We start from the raw sequence: 21,652 nt of genomic DNA, 5'->3' as shown, positions 1-21,652 counted from the left end.
CATTAGTCTTGACTCGGTCTCATGCTATAGTTATGTGTTTTTGTGCCACTTTATCCCCGATTAACCACATGTTATAAACGTAAACACACTTTTCTGTAAATTTAAAGTTTTTGATGCATTAAAACGCTTATAGTGTGTATGTCGTAAAGATAGGTTGCTCAACATAAAATTATAATTTAATATTTAATGAAGTCTCAAGTAACGTTTAGCAGTTAAGTCTGTAAACAATTTTAATTAACATGTGACAAATGTGCCAGACGCAGAATATGATCTCCTTTTTAACACAGAGACCGCCTACTGACAGTTGCCTTGGGGGGTTCTGCTGGCAATGGGCGTGCTAACACACTACTCCAGTGTTCTACGACGGATATGTATTATACGAACTGAACAGTTACTCTTGTACATAGCTGACTTTCTCACTTACGTTCTGGTACATTTGGTTTTAGGAACGGCGTGTGTATCAGGCTATATTATGACTACTTATTTTACGATTTTATTTCTACAGATCTCAAGATGGCTCGATAAAACCGAAAAGGGGCAAAACATTACAAATAAATGTGATCTAGGACAGTAAAAATTGTTGTACAAATATTTTTGGCGGAATTTCTACAAAAATAGGCAACATGACAATTCTTGCAAAAGACGAAGAAAACGGCGTTCTCCCAAACATAGTCAAGATTTTCAGGCTGAGACTGGGACGTAGATTAAAAGGAGAATTGGAATCCGAAAGAGAGATTCATGATGTGATGGCCAATGGAGAGTTGGAGAGTCATCGTGATCTGACAAGCGAACGGAATTTGCTGACTGACAGATGACTACCCTGCATAAGTGGGTGAGAAATCCCTAATGCAAGCTTTTACGGTGGTGATCGGTTCGAAGTTAGCTCGTTCGAATCCTGATCGTGGAAGAAATTTCCTCCGCGTGTTCGTGACCATCAAAGGAAGAATAGGTGGTGGCGACAGTCGCCGATCCTGGGTTTCAAATCTCTTCAAAATATCTCCGGGAGTGAGGTTTGTGAGATGTTGATGGGACGATAAGTTTCGCGACTCTTCTGGTGCGGTCGAGAGTAGCTGGATGCGTGCTGGCAGCGAATTTCATACTTCTTCTCTTCACCTATAGCAACCCAAACAAAGCATCATACCGTACAAGCACTCATTACAGACACCCACAATACATAAATACACACTTGACACTTCATTACAGGTAGCAGAAGGCATTCGCTTATAACCTACATTAGCACCATGTCCAGGATGGCAATGCGGGATTAGCACATCTGCCACCAAAGCTTACTTCATGAGTGTGAGACTCACTTTGTGATGAATGGCCGGAGAAAGACGACATCTCCGACGAGCCAACGGACAGCTGCTACGAGCGGCAGACGAAATAACTGTCACGACTCGCACTTACTTCACTTATACAATCGGTCACCACAAGACTACTGTTCATTTTGATAATTCCCACAGAAATTAAATGGCCAGGCATGTGAAGCAGTAATTGTACGGATACCGACTGAGCTGAGCATAAGAAAAACGACTCGAGATAATCCCGAATTATTTCAGGCAAAATGCTGACATTATAACGTCACACGTTAAAATTGTGTGCTGGACCAGCACGGCATTATAAACCGGACCCTTATAAACCCAACTGCGCCATCCTAACATGCCTCACTGTCCGACTAAAGGCTTCAACTCATTACAGGCGCCTTCCCTCTCAGGCCTCGCGTTAGTCCGTCATGATTGCTCGGATGGAGTAATTGGCAGTGCACTGCCCACGAAAGGCAGTGGTCTGCTTTCTAATGCTGTGCTGCTCCGGCACCACAGTCATACACTACTGGCCATTAAAATTGCTACACCACGAAGATGACGTGCTACAGGCGCGAAATTTAACCGACAGAAAGAAGATACTGTGATATGCAAATGATTAGCTTTTCAGAGCATTCACACAAGGTTGGCGCCGGTGGCGGCACCTACAACGTGCTGACATGAGGAAAGTTTCCAATCGATTTCTCATACACAAACAGCAGTTGATCGGCGTTGCCTGGTGAAACGTTGTTGTGATGCCTCGTGTTAGGAGGAGAAATGCGTACCATCACGTTTCCGACTTTGATAATGGTCGGATTGTAGCCCGTCGCGATTGCGATTTATCGTATCGCGACATTGCTGCTCGCGTTGGTCGACATCCAATGACTGTTAGCAGAATATGGAACGGTGGGTTCAGGAGGGTAATACGGAACGCCGTGCTGAATCCCAACGGCCTCGTATCACTAGCAGTCGAGATGACAGGCATCTTATCTTCATGGCTGTAACGGATCGGGCAGTCACGTCTCGATCCCTGAGTCAACACATGGGGACGTTTGCAAGACAACAACCATCTGCACGAATAGTTCGACAACGTTTGCAGCAGCATGGACTATCAGCTCGGAGACCATGGCTGCGGTTACCCTTGACGCTGCATCACAGACAGGACCGCCTGCGATGGTGTACTCAACGACGAACCTGGGTGCACTAATGACAAAACGTCATTTTTTTCGGATGAATCCAGGTTCTGTTTACAGCATCATGATGGTCGCATCCGTGTTTGGCGTCAACGCGGTGAACGCACATTGGAAGCGTGTACTCGTCATCGCCATACTGGCGTATCACCCGGCGTGATGGTATGGGGTGCCATTGGTTACACGTCTCGGTCACCTCTTGTTCGCATTGACGGCGCTTTGAACAGTGGACGATACATTTCAGATGTGTTACGACCCGTGGCTCTACCCTTCATTCGATCCCTGCGCAAACCCTACATTTCAGCGGGATAATGCTCGACCGCATGTTGCAGGTCCTGTACGGCCCTTTCTGTATACAGAAAATGTTCGGCTGCTACCCTGGCCAGCACATTCTCCAGATCTCTCACCAGTTGAAAACGTCTGGTCAATGGTGGCCGAGCAACTGGCTCGTCACAATACGCCAGTCACTACTCTTGATGAACTGTAGTAGCGTGTTGAAGCTGCATAGGCAACTCTACCTGTACACGCCATCCAAGCTCTGTTTGACTCAATGCCCAGGCGTATCAAGGCCGCTATTACGGCCAGAGGTGGTTGTTCTGGGTACTGATTTCTCAGGATCTATGCACCCAAATTGCGTGAAAATGTAATCACATGCCAGTTCCAGTATTATATATTTGTCCACTGAATACCCGTTTATCATCTGCATTTCTTCGTGGTGTAGCAATTTTAATGGCCAGTAGTGTATTTGAAATTGTTGATACGTCCTTCCGACTCGTCTTCGCACATGCTACAGCTTCACCGAAGTCTCAGTCGCAGTCATACTGGTAACCCACGCGCTCTCAGAAGGAATTGCTTGACCTCAAACGCCCACAAGTGCGTGAAAATGTGCACAGAACATAAATTATATGGCTACTTTGTTTCTTCACGTTACCTAAGTTGTTATCTTAGACGCCCCTCGGAGTGAAACCCACAGTTTTGCATACGAAAGGGTCATACCACTGTTTTTGGGAAGAGCGATTTATGCTCTAAGCTCATTTTCGTCCAGCTGTAAGCTTTTTTCATGTTACGCACTTTTCTTTGGAAGAGATCATGTATTGTGCCCACCACTGAGAATTTGGCCGAAGCCGTAGCAGGTGCGGCGAGAATGAGTCACGCAAGTCCCTCGTTCGCGATTGTGGCGCACGGTATAAATCGAACATTGCACCACTGATTAGCCGGGAAACGTTTATCAATGGACACAGACCAATTATCAGCACTGCCAGAATTTCTTAATAAGGGTCGGTAGCACAGCTTTGACCTGCGAACAGGCTTAAGGATGTCGCTACTTGGATAATAATGATAACTGTCCTGCAGGTATCTATGAGTTTGGTGCACAAGTTTGTAGCATTTTTGTTTTGCATGTTGGCATTCCGGTTGGTATGGGTTTATTTATTTATTGTCTACGATCGCGCGTGTGAAAACATTTCCGAATTCTCTTAGGTAGTCCACAAATAATTGAAAGCCCGGGTGTAACTGTTGCTTGAGATGAAGAGGTTGGTGCTGCAGAGGAAGTAATGGCGGGCTGCATGAGACCAGGTGGGAGTTTGATGATCCCCAAAAGGACATCATTGTTGTTTGGAATAATATTCATATTTCTGTACTTAATGCGTGGCAGTATATAATAATGACATGTGGTTCGCTCAACGGTAGGCTCCAGTGGACACCGTGGCGTGCTGCCCGCTGAAATGAAACGCTAAATAAAGTTTTTGCACTTAACGGAATGTGATCAATCGAGTAATAAATTAGCACCTGCATCTTTAATAACGCTTGAAACTTACGAAAAGCTAAGAATTTGTCGAAAATTAGGATAAGCAATTAACGCTGTGCAACATGTCACTCTCGGCGACGTCATGGGATCGTGCTCTTGGCTTCAAGTACGCCAGAGGCGGCATCCGCCAACGGCCTTGCCACGCTGGTAACACCGGTCCCCGCCAGATCACCGAATTTAAGCGCTGTTGGGTTGGGCTAGCACTTAGATGGATGACCATCCGGTCTGCCGAGCGCTGTTGGCAAGCGGGGTGCACTCAGCCCTTTTGAGGCAAACTGAGGAGCTACTTGATTGAGAAGTGGCGGCTACGGCCTCGTAAACTGACATACGGCCGGGAGAGCGGTGTGCTGACCATATGCCCCTCCATATCCGCATCCAGTGTCGCCTGTGGGCTGAGGATGACACCGTGGCCGGTCGGTATCATTGGGCCTTCCAAGGCCTGTTCGGACGGGGTTTAGTTTAGTTATAGAGGCAGCATCTGACATCTGGTGGTGGTAGGGGTTGTTGTTCCTCTTAGATCTGATTTGTTGATCTGTCCGCAATCCGTCAAAAGTGATTTGTAGACAGAGCATATTACGCTGAGTTTCGTGCTAACAACTCTCCCATGACGGCAGGCATTTTCAGCGCCTCTTGGAAACAGACCTGCTAAAGTCCTGTCCGGAAGTATAACTCTGCAGAGGAGTCCGATTATCGAGCCTGCATTCTGCTCCTGGGGCTGATTGGCTGCAAGGCCTGAATATTTGAACATTTTCCGGAGTGGTTTAGCGATCGCTAAATCGAACAGTTGGCCGGTAGCCGTTCTGAGTGCAGAAGGCAAGGCGTACGCGCTCTGGGTCGGAGGAAACATTTAATAATGTTTAACACTCCTGACCTCAGGAGTTCGTAATCCATGTTGGTCAAACAGGATTTTTCCCTGTATTCCTTATATATTAAAGATGCAAGCGCTAATTTGTTACGCGATTGATCACATTCCGTTCAAGTTTAAAAACTTTATTTAGCGTTCCATTTCAGTGGGCAGCACGCCACGGTGTCCACTGGGGCCTACCGTTCAGCGAACCACATGTCATTATTACATACTGCCATGCATTAAGTACAGAAATATGAATATTATTCCAAACAACAATGATGTCCTTTTGGGGATCACCAATCTCCCAACTGGTCTCATGCAGCCCGCCATGACTTCCTCTACAGCACTGACCTCTTCATCTCAAGCAACACTTACACCCGCGCTTTCAATTATTTGTGGAATGTACTCCAATCTCTGTCTTCCCCTTCAGCTCCTTCGCGTACCATAGAAGCTATTACGTGATATTTAACACATTTCCTGTCATCTTGTCCCTCTTCTAGTCAGTGTATTCCGCATATTCTTTTCCTAGACGATTCTGTGGAGATTTATAACCTTGGTACACCTAATTTTCAACTTCCTTCTGTAACACCACATCGCAAGTACTTCGTTGGTTTCTACGTAACCCATTAGAGGAAAGATCAGCTTGGTGGAATACATTGTACTGCATCAAATAACATGGCGATGGGGTCAGCTATAGAAAGAAAACATTCCAAGGGAAAAACTTGCTTAATATTCGTGAGGATGTAGGACGCTGCAGAAATCTGTGACAGAAGTTAGTATAAGCTGCTATGAAATGTATGATAGCATCACAGTAGGACAAGGCCATACTTTGAACATTTTGAGAACGACCCTAGTTCAGTAAAAGTTACTGCAAGGTATATTTCTTCCACACGATGGTATGGCTGTAGGTAGACCGTTGACGCCACATTAGAAGTTAATGTAGGTCCATAATGTAATTATGTGCAATAGAATGATCTGCATTTTAGGATACTGTTGTGAAATTAATACACTCCTACCTTACAATTGCATCCATACTCGAAGACGCATTATGAAGTGCAAGGCTACAGTACTTTTCGTACCATTTTTCAGAGTTGCTTCCTGTGTAATTTCAAACTGGATTATAAGGAGAATGATTGCTTTTATGTCTCTCTGCTTGAAGTTATTAGCCTAATTTTAACGTAATGGGCTGTGCGGGACCATACGCAGGAAGGTGATAAATATTCGCAGGTCCGCTCCGAAAACCGGTTTTTTGAATGTTCGCGAGATATTAGGAGTCTTCTTGTATGTCTGCCACCTACAGTGTTCCAGCATACAAACTTGAAACCATTTGGACTGCTCTTTTCGCAAATTTCGATGTTTCGTGTTAGTCCAACCTATTGTGGATCTAACGGAAGTGAGCAATACCTCAGTACAGCCCGTCGAAGTGTTTTGTGAGCGATCTCTTTCAAAGACAAAATAGGATTTGTGTGAAGTTTGGAAGGTAGGAAAGAGATACTGACGTAAATAAAGCTATGAAAGTAGGTCATCAGTGGTTTTTAGATGGCTGAGTCGATAATTTGCGAGCGGAAGCCAAAAGGCTCCAGGTTAGAGTCCCTGTCTACAGACAGTTTTAATCAGACAGAAAGTTTCATTGTTGTTATTGTTGTTGTTGTTGTCTTCAGTCCAGAGACTGGTTTGATGCAGCTCTCCATGCTACTCTATCATGTGCAAGGTTCTTCATCTCCCAGTACCTACTGCAACCTACATCCTTCTGAATCTGTTTAGTGCATTCATCTCTTGGTCTCCCTCTGCAATTTTTACCGTCCGCGCTGCCCTCCAATAATAAATTGATGATCCCTTGATGCCTCAGAATACACCCTGCCAACCGATTCCTTCTTCTAGTCAAGTTGTGTCACAAATTTCTCTTCTCTCCAATTCTATTTAATACCTCGTCATTAATTATGTGATCTACCCATCTAATCTTCAGCATTCTTCTGTAGTACCACATTTCGAAAGCTTCTATTCTCTTCTTCTCTAAACTATTTATCGTCCATGTTTCACCTCCATACAAATACTTTCAGAAACGCCTTCCTGACACTTAAATCTATACTCGATGTTAACAAATTTCTCTTCTTAAGAAACGCTTTCTTGCCATTGCCCGTCTACATTTTATATCCTTTCTACTTCGACCATCATCAGTTATTTTGCTCCCCAAATAGCAATACTCATTTACTATTTCAAGCGTCTCATTTCCTAATCTAATTCCCGCAGCATCACCCGATTTAATTCGACTACATTCCATTATTCTCGTTTTGCTTTTGTGGATGTTCATCTTATATTCTCCTTTCAAGACCATGTCCATTCCGTTCAACTGCTCTTCCAAGCCCTTCTCTGTCTCTGACAGAATTACAATGTCATCGGCGAACCTCAAAGTTTTTATTTCTTCTCCACAGATTTTAATTCCTACTCCAAATTTTTCTTTTGTTTCCTTTACTGCTTGCTCAATATACAGATTGAAGATCATATGGTAAGTAAAAAGGAAGTGTGGCACCCTGTAATAACAGCAAGGGTACAAGGGATACATGTTAAGTGTTTACTGGATAGTGGTAGTGACGAATGGCATTTCACAGGCATTTTTTGAATCTATTAAGAACACTGAGGGTATAGTAGAGATGCATGATTATGGAATAAAAACTATTGGTACTACTGCTAAGCTATCAAAGAGTGTGAAACAAGAGGTACTATTAAATGTGGAATAGGCAAGACAGCTGTTGGAGTGCAATTTATTGGTGATTCAAAATCTCAGCATTGATGTAATATTTGGAACTAATTTCTTGTGCAAATGGTGTGTAAATATTGATTTTGCTAGTGGTAAGTTTAGTTTTAAGTACAACGGAAGTAGGTATGAAGTATCATTTGTGGAAGGTATGGACAATCTGGGGAGCAAAATAACTGATGATGATCGAAGTAGAGAGGATATAAAATGTAGACTGGCAATGGCAAGGAAAGCGTTTCTGAAGAAGAGAAAATTGTTAACAATGAATATAGATTTTAGTGTCAGGAAGTCATTTCTGAAAGTATTTGTATGGAGTGTAGCCATGTATGGAAGTGAAACATGGACGATAAATAGTTTGGACAAGAAGAGAATAGAAGCTTTCGAAATGTGGTGCTACAGAAGAATGCTGAAGATTAGATGGGTAGATCACATAACTAATGAGGAAGTACTGAATAGGATTGGGGAGAAGAGAAGTTTGTGGCACAACTTGACCAGAAGACGGGATCGGTTGGTAGGACATGTTCTGAGGCATCAAGGGATCACCAATTTAGTATTGGAGGGCAGCGTGGAGGGTAAAAATCGTAGAGGGAGACCAAGAGATGAATACACTAAGCAGATTCAGAAGGATGTAGGTTGCAGTAGGTACTGGAAGATGAAGAAGCTTGCACAGGATAGAGTAGCATGGAGAGCTGCATCAAACCAGTCTCAGGACTGAAGACCACAACAACAACAACCTTCAGAATTTGAAAGAGAGTATTCCAGTCAACATTGTCAAAAGCTTTCTCTAAGTCTACAAATGGTAGAAACGTAGGTTTGACTTTCCTTAATCTATTTTCTAAGATAAGTCGTAGGGTCAGTATTGCCTCGCGTGTTTCGACATTTCTACGGAATCCACACTGATCTTCCCCGAGGTCGGCTTCTACCAGTTTTTCCATTCGACTGTGAAGACTTGGTGTTAGTATTTTGCAGCAGTGGCTTATTATTTATTTATTTATTTATTTATTTAACCTGGCATTCTACTTATTTCACATTCATATGTTTTAGTAGGCATGTTAATCTACATCTAGTACAAAAAGTGAAATAAACAATTACAAAGGCACACCTGGAAAAATTCATACATACAGAGTTTATATTCGTAGATCATAAGTACTGTTATAACTAGACATTATTGAAGAGACAGATTTTATACAGGAGTGCTAGCAGCAGGGAGTATGAGGGAGACTGATGGTGAAGGGAGGAGAAGAATAGAGAGACATGATTAAACATAATTAAGGAAATATAAAGGAAATATAAAGGAAAAGAAGATTGCGTGGCTAATAGAGATAGATGAAGAGGAAGGCATCTGAGGAGCAAGATAGGAGACGCTAGCTTTGCTATTTGACAGATGAGAGGATTGGCCTTGTACATTAATTTTGTGGAGAACATTATGAGGATGATAGTAGGAAATGCTTCAGTTTCTTCTTAAAAGCAGCAGGAGATTTAATTTTGCGCAAGGTAAGGGGCAGTTTGTTCCAGAGGCGGACCGCGGCAACTGAGAAGGAGTTTGAAAAAGTTCTTGTTTTGTGAGTGGGCACAGTTAGGATACCAAATAAGAGTGACCTCGTGTTTCGATTATGATGGCATGACAGGTTTTTAATCTCTGGAGCAAGGTAGTGGGGTGCTTACTCGACGAGGAGTCGGTGAAGTAGACATAGCGTTTGGTAGTCACGCAATTTGCCCGGCCGCAGCCACCCTAGCTCGGAGTATGAAGCACTAACATGATCATTTCGGCGAATGTTGCAGGTGTAACGCACACAGGCATTCATGGTTAGCTCTAGCCGTCTTTTGTTTTCACTACTCATGCCTTGTTGAATTACATCACAATAGTGGAGGTTCGGTAGAACGAGTGCTTGCACGAGCTGGCGTTTCAAGTCCTGTGGAAATATGTTCCGGAACTTTTTGAGAGCATAGAGACAAGCAGACGTCTTTGGGCACACTGCGACTGTATTCTCCGCCCAGTTGAGATGCTCATCCAAAGTTACACCCAAGTTCTTCACTGTTTTCTGATATGGTATTGGAGTACCGTCGAGCAGAATAGGAGGTAGCCGTTCGCGGAAATCTGAACTTATTAATTTCTGATGGGCTATTAAGATTACTTGCGTCTTTTTTGCATTTAGTTTAAGCCCCAGGTTTTTCGCCCATGTCACTACTGAAGACAGATCATCATTCATCTGTTTACATCTTCAGGTCTGACGCTTAGGTAGAGCTGGAGGTCGTCGGCATAGAAATGATATTTACAGGAGGACAGAACCGACGAAATATCGTTGACATATAAAGAAAACGAAAGTGCTCCTAAGACTGATCCTTGTGGCACTCCCGAGGAAACATGTTTCCAGGAAGATTTTTCATTTACGCAGACAACACATTGCTGTCTGTCTTTTAAGTAGCTTTCAAACCATCTCACTACACTATCTGAGAAATTAAGCTGTTGCATTTTTCTGAGCAATATGTCAAATTTAACAGTGTTAAAAGCTTTGCTGAAGTCCAGCAGCGTCAATATTGTTGCCTTTCGATTGTCGATGGCATATTTTAGGTCATCAGTTACTTTAATTAGAGCAGTGTTTGTGCTGTGATGTTTACGGAAACCGGATTGAAATTTGTCATATAGACTGAATTCATGCAAGTGTTCAGTGATTTGGTCATGAACAATATATTCAAGTGCTTTGGAAACAGCAGGCAGTATGCTAATTGGTTGGTAATCACTAGGCAGTTGCGGGTTTTCGATCTTGGGGATGGGTCGAATTACGCTTCTTTTCCATGCAGTGGGGTATATTCCCTTCACGAGGGAAAAATTAAATATGTCAGTTAAGATAGGTACTAAGATATCGGCAACATTCTTAATCATGGTTATACCGATAGTGTCGTTGCCTATTGCATCAGAAGAGATTCTCATTATTGCTTTTCTTGCCGTATTTGTTGTTACATGTTTTAGATGGAAGGTATCGTTGTTAGTTATCCTGTTTGGGGATTCTTGTGGACGGTAGTTATCAGCCGTGCGGGTATTCAGAGGTGCAGAGAAGAATTCATTTAATTCGATAGCTGACACATGAAAAGTAGTTTCAAAAAATGGTTCAAATGGCTCTGAGCACTATGGGACTTAACATCTGTGGTCATCAGTCCCCCATAACTTAGAACTACTTAAACCTAACTAACCTAAGGACATCACACACATCCATGCCCGAGGCAGGATTCGAACCTGCGACCGTAGCAGTCGCGCGGTTCCGGACTGAGCGCCTAGAACCGCTAGACCACCGCGGCCGGCAAAAGTAGTTTCATAACGAAGAAATATTAAAACCTGGAGAGTGTTGCCAAAAGCTTTATGGATAACTACTAGAGGTCGAAAGAAAAAAGAGGACATTAGTGAAGAGCCGACCGTGTCATTCCTTCTGGGTAACACGTCTTCTCAAGAATGACGCAAATCGAGTGCTGGGCAGCACAGGCGTTGAAAGGAGGCCGATGACCGGGCCCCATCAGGAGTTCCCGCTAAACGTCCCTGATGCGGTGAGGGCCCGTCCACCCCCGCACCGCTAACGGGGTCAGGAACGCAGCTGCCGAGCCGGGTAGTCTCCCTCCATACCAGGAAGAGCCGGCCCGCTCGAGTATCCCGTCACCAGAGGGCGTCGTGGCCACCTGCTGCGTCCACAGATCTAGTACGCCGCTATTGGTGCCCCTCCGCAGAAAGTGAAGGACTTTTTTCTTCTCGCAGTCCCCCTCGCTGTTCGCTTCTCTTCGGCATCTGCCTGTGCTCCTTCTCCTCCTCCCTGTTGTTGTTTTGGCGTGCCGGCCTCGGCAGGGTTGAGGTGGCGAGGAGCCTCCGTGGTCGGCGCGCTGGCCGTTGCCGGCGGTCAGGTTCCGCGGCGCTCTGCTCGCCTCTGATTGGCCGCGGGCCGGCCTGTTCCGAGTCACCGGCTCGCCTGTTGCGAATTCTTCTTTTAAAGACGCGGCGGGGCGTAGGGGCCTACGCCACACTCGGCGGCGTGATGCCCCAGGGAGAGGTAGCGGTCTCGCGCCGTGGTCGCTGCTAGTAGCACGTAGCACCCAGGGCCGCTCTGTTCTGCATGCGCGGCGCCATGGCGCTCGCCTCCGCCCCCTCGTGTCCTGCTGCCGCCCGGCTCGTCGTCTCGCTGCTTGTCGTAACCGCGGCGGCAGTGCACTGCGTCCGAGCTGACGACCACTGGCGAGAGATCGACGAAGACGACGCCTTCTCAATAGAAGGTGAGACACGTTTTTTAAGGAGCTCTTCGGTTGTTTCCACTCCTCATCTATTGTAAAATACAAGGGCAGCAGCTATATAAACTAAATTATACTTCCGCGATTGATTGTCAGTTCTCCTTAGGACACTGGACTTGCACCAAAGTCCTAAGCCTAGTCGAACTGGTTAACGCTATACTTGGAGAACACTCGATATTAATGGACTGTCAGTGACCCATACGATAAAACCAGTACATCCCTAACACCAGTTCAAGAGTCTAAGCCATAAAATCCAGACTCATGTTACTAGCATGCATTTTTAAGGCTTTAGTAACATGGTCATTGGAGATGAGATTCATGTGCGCATATGGACACACACACAAGAAAAAACTGCTTTGATGCTGTATCAACTTTTGTTTATGTGTATAGTTCGTTATGAGCCCATTGTTCACAATTTTTTACTAATGCCACATGAACATCATAGCCTTGATACCTTACGATATTTTATCACAATTTGTAATTATAACAGAATCCCCCAAAACAAATTTTATTGTTAACGTCGTAGTATTATCTGTTACGATGGACTAACACTTCAGGACACCTCATAGTGATCACCTCAATCGAAAAATTTTAATTTTTTTAAAATTCGCTTTTTAATCAGCAGCACACTTAAGTGAATATGACGTTTTGAAGAGCACAAATTGTAGCCATCTGAAAGAAATAATATCGGCTTGGATCTGCGTGGTGACGTAACCTAACCACGGGAAATGAGGATGGCCTGAAACGTGTTCATACTGGTTCCGCCCCAATACAGATCCGTTGTTGAACTACTATGTACTTTATGGGGTCTTTTCAGTTTGTACTGGTTTTGTTAAACCCTTTTGTGACCATAGGTATCAAGACGTTTCTACGCGGCTTTGCTGAATTGTCTGACTAGACTTCAGCGTCGATGAAACTTCTGTTATATAACGTCTTGACCTCTTGATAGTGTAAGGCATCTTATAAGACTCCTTCTTCGGTACAAATAAAAATATTGTCCCTCCGGCATTACTACTGACACAAAGCCTCTCGCACTCGGAGCTAACAGGTACCGAAGGTCATGTTGTCGAAATTATTCCTTTTCGGTTAGAAGTGAAAATATCGAAAACTTACCGGCTAGACGCCTATAAAATAATGTAGTTGTTAAAACAGAAGTTGAAACATTTTGACGAAGTAAGGAACAATATCTGCATTCCTGCATGGGTTTACATTGTACTGTCTTCAGAGACTCAGGAGTCAAACTAATGGAGGGAGACTGTTCGTGGTTCATATAAACTTTGTTTGCGATTGAGATTTTTTTTCTCTGCTAGAGATTGGCTGTACATTTTAGTATACTTCACTAACATCAAGACACCTTTGATACCTATCTTCATATGACATCCTTCATATGTAGAATAAACATAACATATAACCTACTTCTCTCTCTCCCTCTCTGTGTGTGTGTGTGTCATTCACTCGTGCAATGTGGAGTCCATGAAATAAAATCCCTCGACCGAGATTTCAAGGCAGGTAGGGCTTTTAAAAATATATTTTGTAATTTTTATTATTATGTGTGCTTTCTACTTCACACACAGAGAAGTGCGAAGTCTCGATAAGTGTGTTGCAACTGCAGAGAGAGAGATTGCGCAACCCAAATCTGCAAAACTAGCGACTCTGCATCTACAGTAATGCGATTACAAGAAAACTGTTGATGCAGTTATGAAAATTGCATATGTAAAATCTGATAGCGTATCTTTGTGCGAATAAGTAACGAATTGCAATAAGATATAAATCTGTATGGATTGTTCTAGTTAAGAAGGGTTAACAATTCGACGTGGTCGCAACAGGTAAATTCCATTCGCAGTATGCATTTCTGCTTAAGAGAGAAAAAACTCAAGATTATTTTGTATTTAAGTAAGGCGCAAATTTCTATACAGTGAATTCACTTTGTGTTCTCAGTACTTCAATAAATATAAGTTATATGGTAAAATAATAGCGAGCGCATGGTCAAATAATACTTTTTGACCGTATTTTGTTAAATTAAAACTAGAGTTGCAGAGAAAACTGGAGTCTATAATAACACACACCGTGCAGCATGAAAAAGATGGTACTAGTTTTTCAGAGTATTCATCTACTTCTGCAACCTGATGATTTATAGCGTATCGCGACGTAACTCCGGCGAACTTCACTTGGAACTTTCATTATGTTATTAAGATTGGAACAGCGACTCATTCTATCATCAATCTTAATTTTTTTGTGAAACAGACAAACGGCTATATGCGAACCTTGTCCTTAAGAGTCAAAGTTTATAGTGAACAGCAGTAATCGAATATTAATTAACTGTATTGATAAATAATTTGTGAAAACTGGGCTACTGTTTCATCTTTACACATTTCTATGATTGCGAAATGCCACAGCGACACGTGACAATCGTCGTTAAAACTGGTCAAAACAGTTAATACTGTAAAAGTTAACGCATTCAGTGTCCAAGGTATCCGCTTTCATTATCTCTCTTTCGTCCCATGGGTCAAGATCGCTGTTTCATTCCACGGGTCAGTTAGAACAGCAGTAGAAATATAGTTTAAGGTTCGCCCAGGAAGTAATGCGCTGAATTGTCATTCTTTTCCATTGCTTGAAATTTCTGTAGTGAAAAAAATCGCTGTGAGATATGTTAATTGAGTAACTTAACAGTTACTCACTTAATCGTAATTTGCTAAAAGATTCAGTTATTCCCTAGCTTAATGTTTTTAATTAGTATACCATTTGTCAAAATGCTAAATTTCTAGGATGTGGACATATTCGTCATAACACTCCTTTTGATCAGCTAATAATGATACATTGCCTTTTTTAAATGTTATTAATTTACCTCTTTGTTCCAAAGAAAATACGAAATATTAATCCCAGGATGCGTTTTTTGTTCTAATCAGTTTGCTGGAGACTTCAATGCTTGGACAGGTAAGAAACTCTAACTCGTACCAGTATTTGCGGCAACTTAAATGCAATGGTCTGTATTTTTCCCTGTACTGGCAACCGGCATTCTCAAACGAAAGAAAAGGCTCGTGTGGAAGTAGTAGTGGGCTGGCGCGAGAATCCAGTGGGCCCCTGTGTTTCGGTACCTCCGGTGACAGAGGCTCATTAGAGACTCGCCTAACTGTCCGTGCGCGTGATGGCGCGCAGACACCTATATGGGCCGACTCGTCGGCGCCGCACGCCAGCCGGCCGACTGGAAGGCACTCCAGTCCACCGCACGGTGCAGAATATTGTCGAGTCGGCGCAGGCTCTGCAGAGGGCAAAGCCCACCACACGCGCAGAAACTCGTGGCTCTGCTTAGGACCGGACCCGCCTCCCGATGACCGCTGGCGATTGCGTATTAGCATAAAGCGCTAACTCAGTTCGGCGCACTGAATTATCTCGTGTGCGCTGTGGGTCGGGCGTGAGCTGAATACCAATTTTCTCCCGCCGGGCAGAGCCAGCCACGCGTGGGATGCAGTTTTTTTTTCTTTTTTTACTGGCATAACCCGTTAGCTCACCGCAGTTTTTAGAGGCCATAACCTTCCGGAATGTTAATGAGATAATGTGCTTAACCAAACTGTTTACGTTTTCGCTCATTCACTGTATACCAGCACAGTCCTTCTCCTGTACTGTGGATTTGAAGGTATTATGCTTTTAATTCCGTTTGTGAGAAAATGCTTTATCTTCATAAATTACTGACGTTGCCTCAATAATTTCTTAGAATGTGCCGTAACCATTTCTTTTCCCGGCTGTATATTCAACAATTGGGATGGGCAAGTGAATGGCGAAGGTACATTGTCAAGAACGACGTAAAAAGCAGATCACGACTTTTAAGATGCTGTACTTCCATTTACAAGTTCGAGTTTCTCGCCTATGCATGTATTGAAATCTCCATATCCGTGACACAAATATTTCGCAGTTTAAGTAAAGAGGTAAATTAATAAAATAAAAATTGCCGTTAAAAATAAATATTAATTAGTACCAGCTTCCTTTACACAGAGATTATCATTAATTATTAAAAGAAATTTGTACCAGGCGTCCAAAGACGATTATGCGCACACTCGTATTTTGAATTTATGATGGACCAAAGACTTAAAGAAAAATTATCATTAAAATTAACACGCTTGTATCCAAACTTATTTTATTCTGCTTTTATTTAATCCAGCCTTGTCTTCCATTCTGTCGGAGCAACAACGCATGGTTTGTACAGGAAAAAAGAAAAAAAAAAGAATTTTTCTCATACCCAAACCTCCAGATGTCAGACACTCAGATCGGTACCAAATCTTGTATGTCGATTGAGTATCAACCAGAACACCGATTTAGTTCGTGCTATGTGCTGTCGTCCAGTAGAACAAGCCTAAACGAGAATTAGAATTAACACCAGCACTATCTTCTCATGGGTGACTTGGTAGAGCGTAGTAAGGTCGTGGTGCCTAAGTCCCACTTTCAAATTCCCCTGATTTTGTTTAACTGCTTACATGTGAAACTGTTAATGGGGAGAACATTTTTCTGGCATGTAAAAGGACTTTTTGGAGTTTGTAGCAATGTTCTTTTGAAAGTTTGCTTTCGCTTCGTTGAAAGTAGCAAACCTATTGAGTACATTTGTATAGACAGGTGTGGTGTTCTGTCGGACATGTGCGACAGAATAGGCACCACTCGTAATGAAGAAGCCAGTGCATTTGTAGTTTCACAGAATAAACATAAACAATCGGAACAGTAGAACAAAGAAACAATCGCAGCACATGTGCGGAAGTATTAATAATAATAATAATAATTGGCTGCAGATGACAGCGCCTCCGTACGTCAAATGTGCGTGTTGTTTAGAGTCTCGCGTTTGTGCACACACAGACAAACGGGTCTACAGTTGCTGTCCAGTCTTCACGCTACAGGTACTGCTGTTGTGCGACATGAATCCATGGAACGTTATTGAAATTCTCGTTGAATTGTTGCGTAGCGACTGTTGTACACGCACAACAACGGAAATAAATGAAGATGAGAGAAAATGTGTAGCATTCTTACGGGAGATGACTGATCACGCTAAACATTTAAACAAAATTGTCATCAGTGGGGTTTGAATGTGGGACCTCTGGTACGACCACCTCATGCTCTATCAACTCACCCACGCGAGATCTGCAAAACAATCACTCACAGGCACGCTTTTCCTGTGCTCCGTGTTCTGGTGTATCTTTTAATTACCGCTTATGCATGTTCCACTGGACGGCAGTAGTCAGCACGAACTAACTAAATCCGTGTTTTGGTTGATATTCTATCGCCATATAACGTTCGGTACCGATCTATGCCTGAAATCTGAAGGTTTGAGTCTATAATATCCGTTTCAGTCTGAGTTTTGTTGTTCTCCAGGCAGATGTAATGGAATGCTCCGTTACAAAACAGGTCTCTGAGCATTAAAAAAGAAATATAAACGATAATACCATCGAAATAGTAACACAACTGCAAAATAGCTGGCTTTGCCTTTTAATGAAGCTCCAGAAATTTAAGTTTCATCTCGCAAAGAACGTATTTCGTCTGTGTGGATCAAGTTCGCCAGATAAAGGCAACATTTTGGTCAGCGTGTACACTTCAGTAATAGAATTTTGGCCTGATTTTTAAGGCAGCACCCCGAAGCAATCCGTAACTACATTGATTCAAAAACCACTGGCTGTTGGAGTTGCGTTCCCATTCCAAGTTTGCGTAAGACTTGTTTAATCAGATTACGAAAACAAGCAAGTACCATGATTGCGGAACTTATAGCCGTACTAGAAGGACTAAATTTCTACTCGCGGATGACAGCAACATTTTCCTTTAGATACTCTGCTCCAAAAATTCACTATCTGCTCTAAAAATTCTGCAGAAATTTAACGTCAGAGTCCGAAAATTCTGCTGTACACAAGATTACTGAAGGATTAAAATGACGCTACAAGTAGGAAAATATTTTAATTAAAATTACAACGAGGATACCGGTAATGAAGGTGTTGGTAGCTATCTGGCCAAAGAAGCTACTGCCGCAATTGACTTAATTAGATTTAAATCCCAAGTACGGAATACAGACATGTATTATATAGAAGAGTGATAGAAGACTAGCAACGGGAATCCGAGCAGATGCTAAGGTACAAAGTGAAAAGTTATACAACTACTACTCCGAAGGTCCCCAGCCTACGAAACACCACACACATTCAATTTCTTGGCGCCTGGCTTCTTCAACAGTAACACTAAACTTTAAGCACTGTCGTTTCCGCGTACATCAGCGCATTCTGGATCTTGTCTTTTAGTTTCTTGTGTAAATGAGGAGCAGACAGACCAAAAAACGTGAAACTTCGAGAGTCCTCTTACGTGAACTTTTGAAGGTTGATGACACACTGTCAAACTATATGAGAGTTCTGTTAGCAACATAATATTTACGACAAAAATAAAATAAAACTGGCTTCTGAAATCAGCAAAATGCTCCGTTACAGAAGATAAATGTTCACCGCCTGTGAGAAGAGCACACTTATATCGAAGAAATGTACGCAGATAGGAAATGCAATTGTATTTCGATACAGTAAAAATTTGAAAAGATTCCGGCGCTGCTTACTGAGTAGCAGGTAATAAATTGATACCCTAAAAATTCCATTAATTACAGTCTACTCTCAAATTACTCTGTTATTTTGATTGCTGAAACTGGTAACCGCAGTTTCTCCCAAATTTAACCTACAGTGCGAAATGTCATCATTAACGAAAACTAGCTCAGACAGAAAGCTAGAAGTAGTGCAGAGAAGCGAAATTCAAAACAACCCAGACGTACGATTTCCCTTTTATCCCCAAAATCGTTACATGCAAATGCTACGATTGTTCATCTCCCATTCCGGTCCTGTCGAATCCACTGGACCTCGACGTCGACGGAACGTTCAAATGTAACTTCCTTGATTAGTCTCGCCAGTACTCAAGGACAGAACCGGTGTGGTCATCATACATGTAATCGTCCCGGCAACTACAGAAAGTTAATATAACTGTAATGACTGTCGTCATATTTCTTGCTTTTGCGCCGTTGTGGTCGTTCGAATGGTGGGTGGAAAAAGTGAACCCAAAAGATCGTACAATTGTTCAACTGCTACTCTGACAGTCTTTTTCTTTTCGAAACAAATTGCATAACAAGAACCAAAGAGAGAAGTAGCTTTCTTTACACGCAGGTTATCATCATTCAGGTATTACTTTTGGAAGGAAATTTTACAGTATAACGCTCTTAATTTGAATTTATGGATGACCAATGCCTCAAAGCAAAATTTCTTTCATATTATTATGTCTGAATGTAAACTTACTTTCTGCCACCTCTCATAACGCCAGGTTTGATCTCCGTGATCCATAATCTGGTACAAAAGTTAGCATATCGTACAAAAATTAAGGATACAAAATTTGAGTGTGTTTAGACGAAATAAAAAGAAACTCTTTTCATGCAACAAAAACGTCACTGGTGTTCCGTTTCCGCGCTAAGGGTCCATGAAGGTTTTGACGCTAGTGTTATTCAGAGACAGTGTTGAGACTGCTGTGCGTTTACATGTTGCTGAAAACGTCGTACGTTTACATTGATGCACAACTGGCACCTCCGTGTTAATGATTGTCCAACACATTCAACACGACCATGTGTTTGATGAATAATGGCTGCAACTTCAGCCAAACGGCAACCAGCTCTTCTGGAGTGTGTCGGTGTCTCTCTTGCACTAAACGCTTTATCCCCCCTGCAAAAATAAATCCATAGGAGTGAGGTCGATCGTGGTTTCGGTATTGGCCCACCACTCCCAGTCCAACAACTGGGGTAAAAATTGTATAAATTTTCTCTGACATTAACGGTAAATCATGGTGGGGCTTCGTCATGCTAAGATATGTGTTGAAAATCTGATTGCAGTGTCAACGTGTTGCATGCATAGCAGTCAAAACAACTGTGAACGTTAGCCTAAGAAAATTCCAGCGGCAAACACTTCAAGGGCCCCTGTAACATCTTTGTCACATAAAAAAGTGTTTCTTTTTATCTCCTCTAAACATTTTAAAATTTTGTCTACGTATCTTTTTTTTCCTGTACATGTATTTCATGGAAGTGGCTATTGTGAGTAACGGCCCTCACAAGCTAACCCTGCGGTCTAGCGATAATGTAATAATAACATAAATGATTTCACTACCACTCATGTTATGTAAAATACTCGTGTGTATAGATCATGTTATCGTTTTTCTTCAGATAATTTTAGTACAACATTGAAATTAATTATTGTTTTCCCATATACGCCTTAAATTACATCCCTAATGTCCCGTAGATAATCTGGATCTCATTATCGATAATTTATAGGTTCAGGATGTCAAACACGAGTGCTTGATATACTCTTAAACAAAGCATTCATTTGTAAAATCATGAAGCCGAAATATTTTCAATTTCCCTTTAAGTACATGGTTTGATATTGGAAGATAATCAACGTCGAAAATATTAATTAGAATGCAGCGTAACCTACTATAAACGTATAGTCCCTAGTTTAATTACTGATGGAACATTGTTCATAGTATTATTATTAGCTCTAAGATTTCGTACAACGTCTCATTAGTAACAGTCTCACTAGTAACAGTCTCACTAGTAAATGCATGAATACGTGTTGAGAGTGGAGTTTCATCTACACTGTAGTGAACGAGAATCGAATTGCTAATTATGGAACTACTACTGCCGAGTACCTTTTGTGTCAAGAATCATCGAGCCAGACTAAACATCTCCGCGTATTTGCCAAAACTCAAGATCAGTACGAGAACTATCATTTGGTGTAAAAGGCTATTGAGATATGTAGCTTGGATCTATGATGTTATGAAGTGTGTGTAGTAAATATTTTAGAGAAGGTATAAAGAAGAGTAGCGCGTTTCTTTATGGGTTCGTTTTGTAAACGTAGGAACGTTACAGAGATGCATATAAAACTACAGTGTTGCACGTAACAAAAGGTGTGTTCTGCGCCACGGAGAAATTTGCTGTTAACATTCCGAGAGTGTACGACCTAATAAGAGTCAGGTAACACACGTCTGAAGAAAGGGAAATCTGAAATCATACGGAGGATTACCGACAGGCATTCTACCCTTCGCATTCTCGCGAATGTAAGAGGAAAGGGTTGGGGCATAGTGGCCCCGGAAGTGCCCTCCGGCATATATAGATGGTTGCTTTGAGGAGTATAGATGTGTATGATAACTTTCATGAACTGTTGATTAGAAAATGATCTGTCACCTTAACAGCTACACAGCTCGTCCTCGTCCTACTTTGACGAGGAAATATTTTGTATCGATTGTATCGCTGTGATTAATAACGCCAGTTGCTGAATAGAATTCGCACTTTAGAAGGAGGCTACAAGACTAATTTACTTCGGCCATAAGTCGGTCGTTTAAAGTTTTCATGAGGAAACAAATTTTCGAACCAAAGTCAAGTTGCCAAGGAAGAAGAGGTGGCGGACGGAACAGAAGCACAAATCACCATACTCTGCACGTAAGATCAGTTCT

The 21,652-nt window shown here is 42.4% G+C and overlaps 1 protein-coding gene across 1 annotated transcript in view; it reads left to right on the top strand.

The window, feature by feature from the left end:
- Nucleotides 1–11,888: 11,888 nt before the first annotated feature.
- The window catches only part of LOC126259753 (proclotting enzyme), a 161,243-nt gene continuing 151,479 nt past the window's right edge, over nucleotides 11,889–21,652 (top strand). Inside the window, exon 1 of the mRNA XM_049956744.1 lies at nucleotides 11,889–12,154. Within this exon, the coding sequence (XP_049812701.1) occupies nucleotides 11,998–12,154 (157 nt within the window). The 5' untranslated portion in view covers nucleotides 11,889–11,997. The remainder of the gene's footprint in view (nucleotides 12,155–21,652) is intronic.

This window comes from Schistocerca nitens, chromosome 5 (genome assembly GCF_023898315.1).
Source record: "Schistocerca nitens isolate TAMUIC-IGC-003100 chromosome 5, iqSchNite1.1, whole genome shotgun sequence".
NCBI classification, from domain to species: Eukaryota; Metazoa; Arthropoda; class Insecta; order Orthoptera; family Acrididae; genus Schistocerca; species Schistocerca nitens.
Note: the sequence above shows the minus strand (reverse complement) of the source record. Positions and strands in the feature narration are given on the sequence as shown.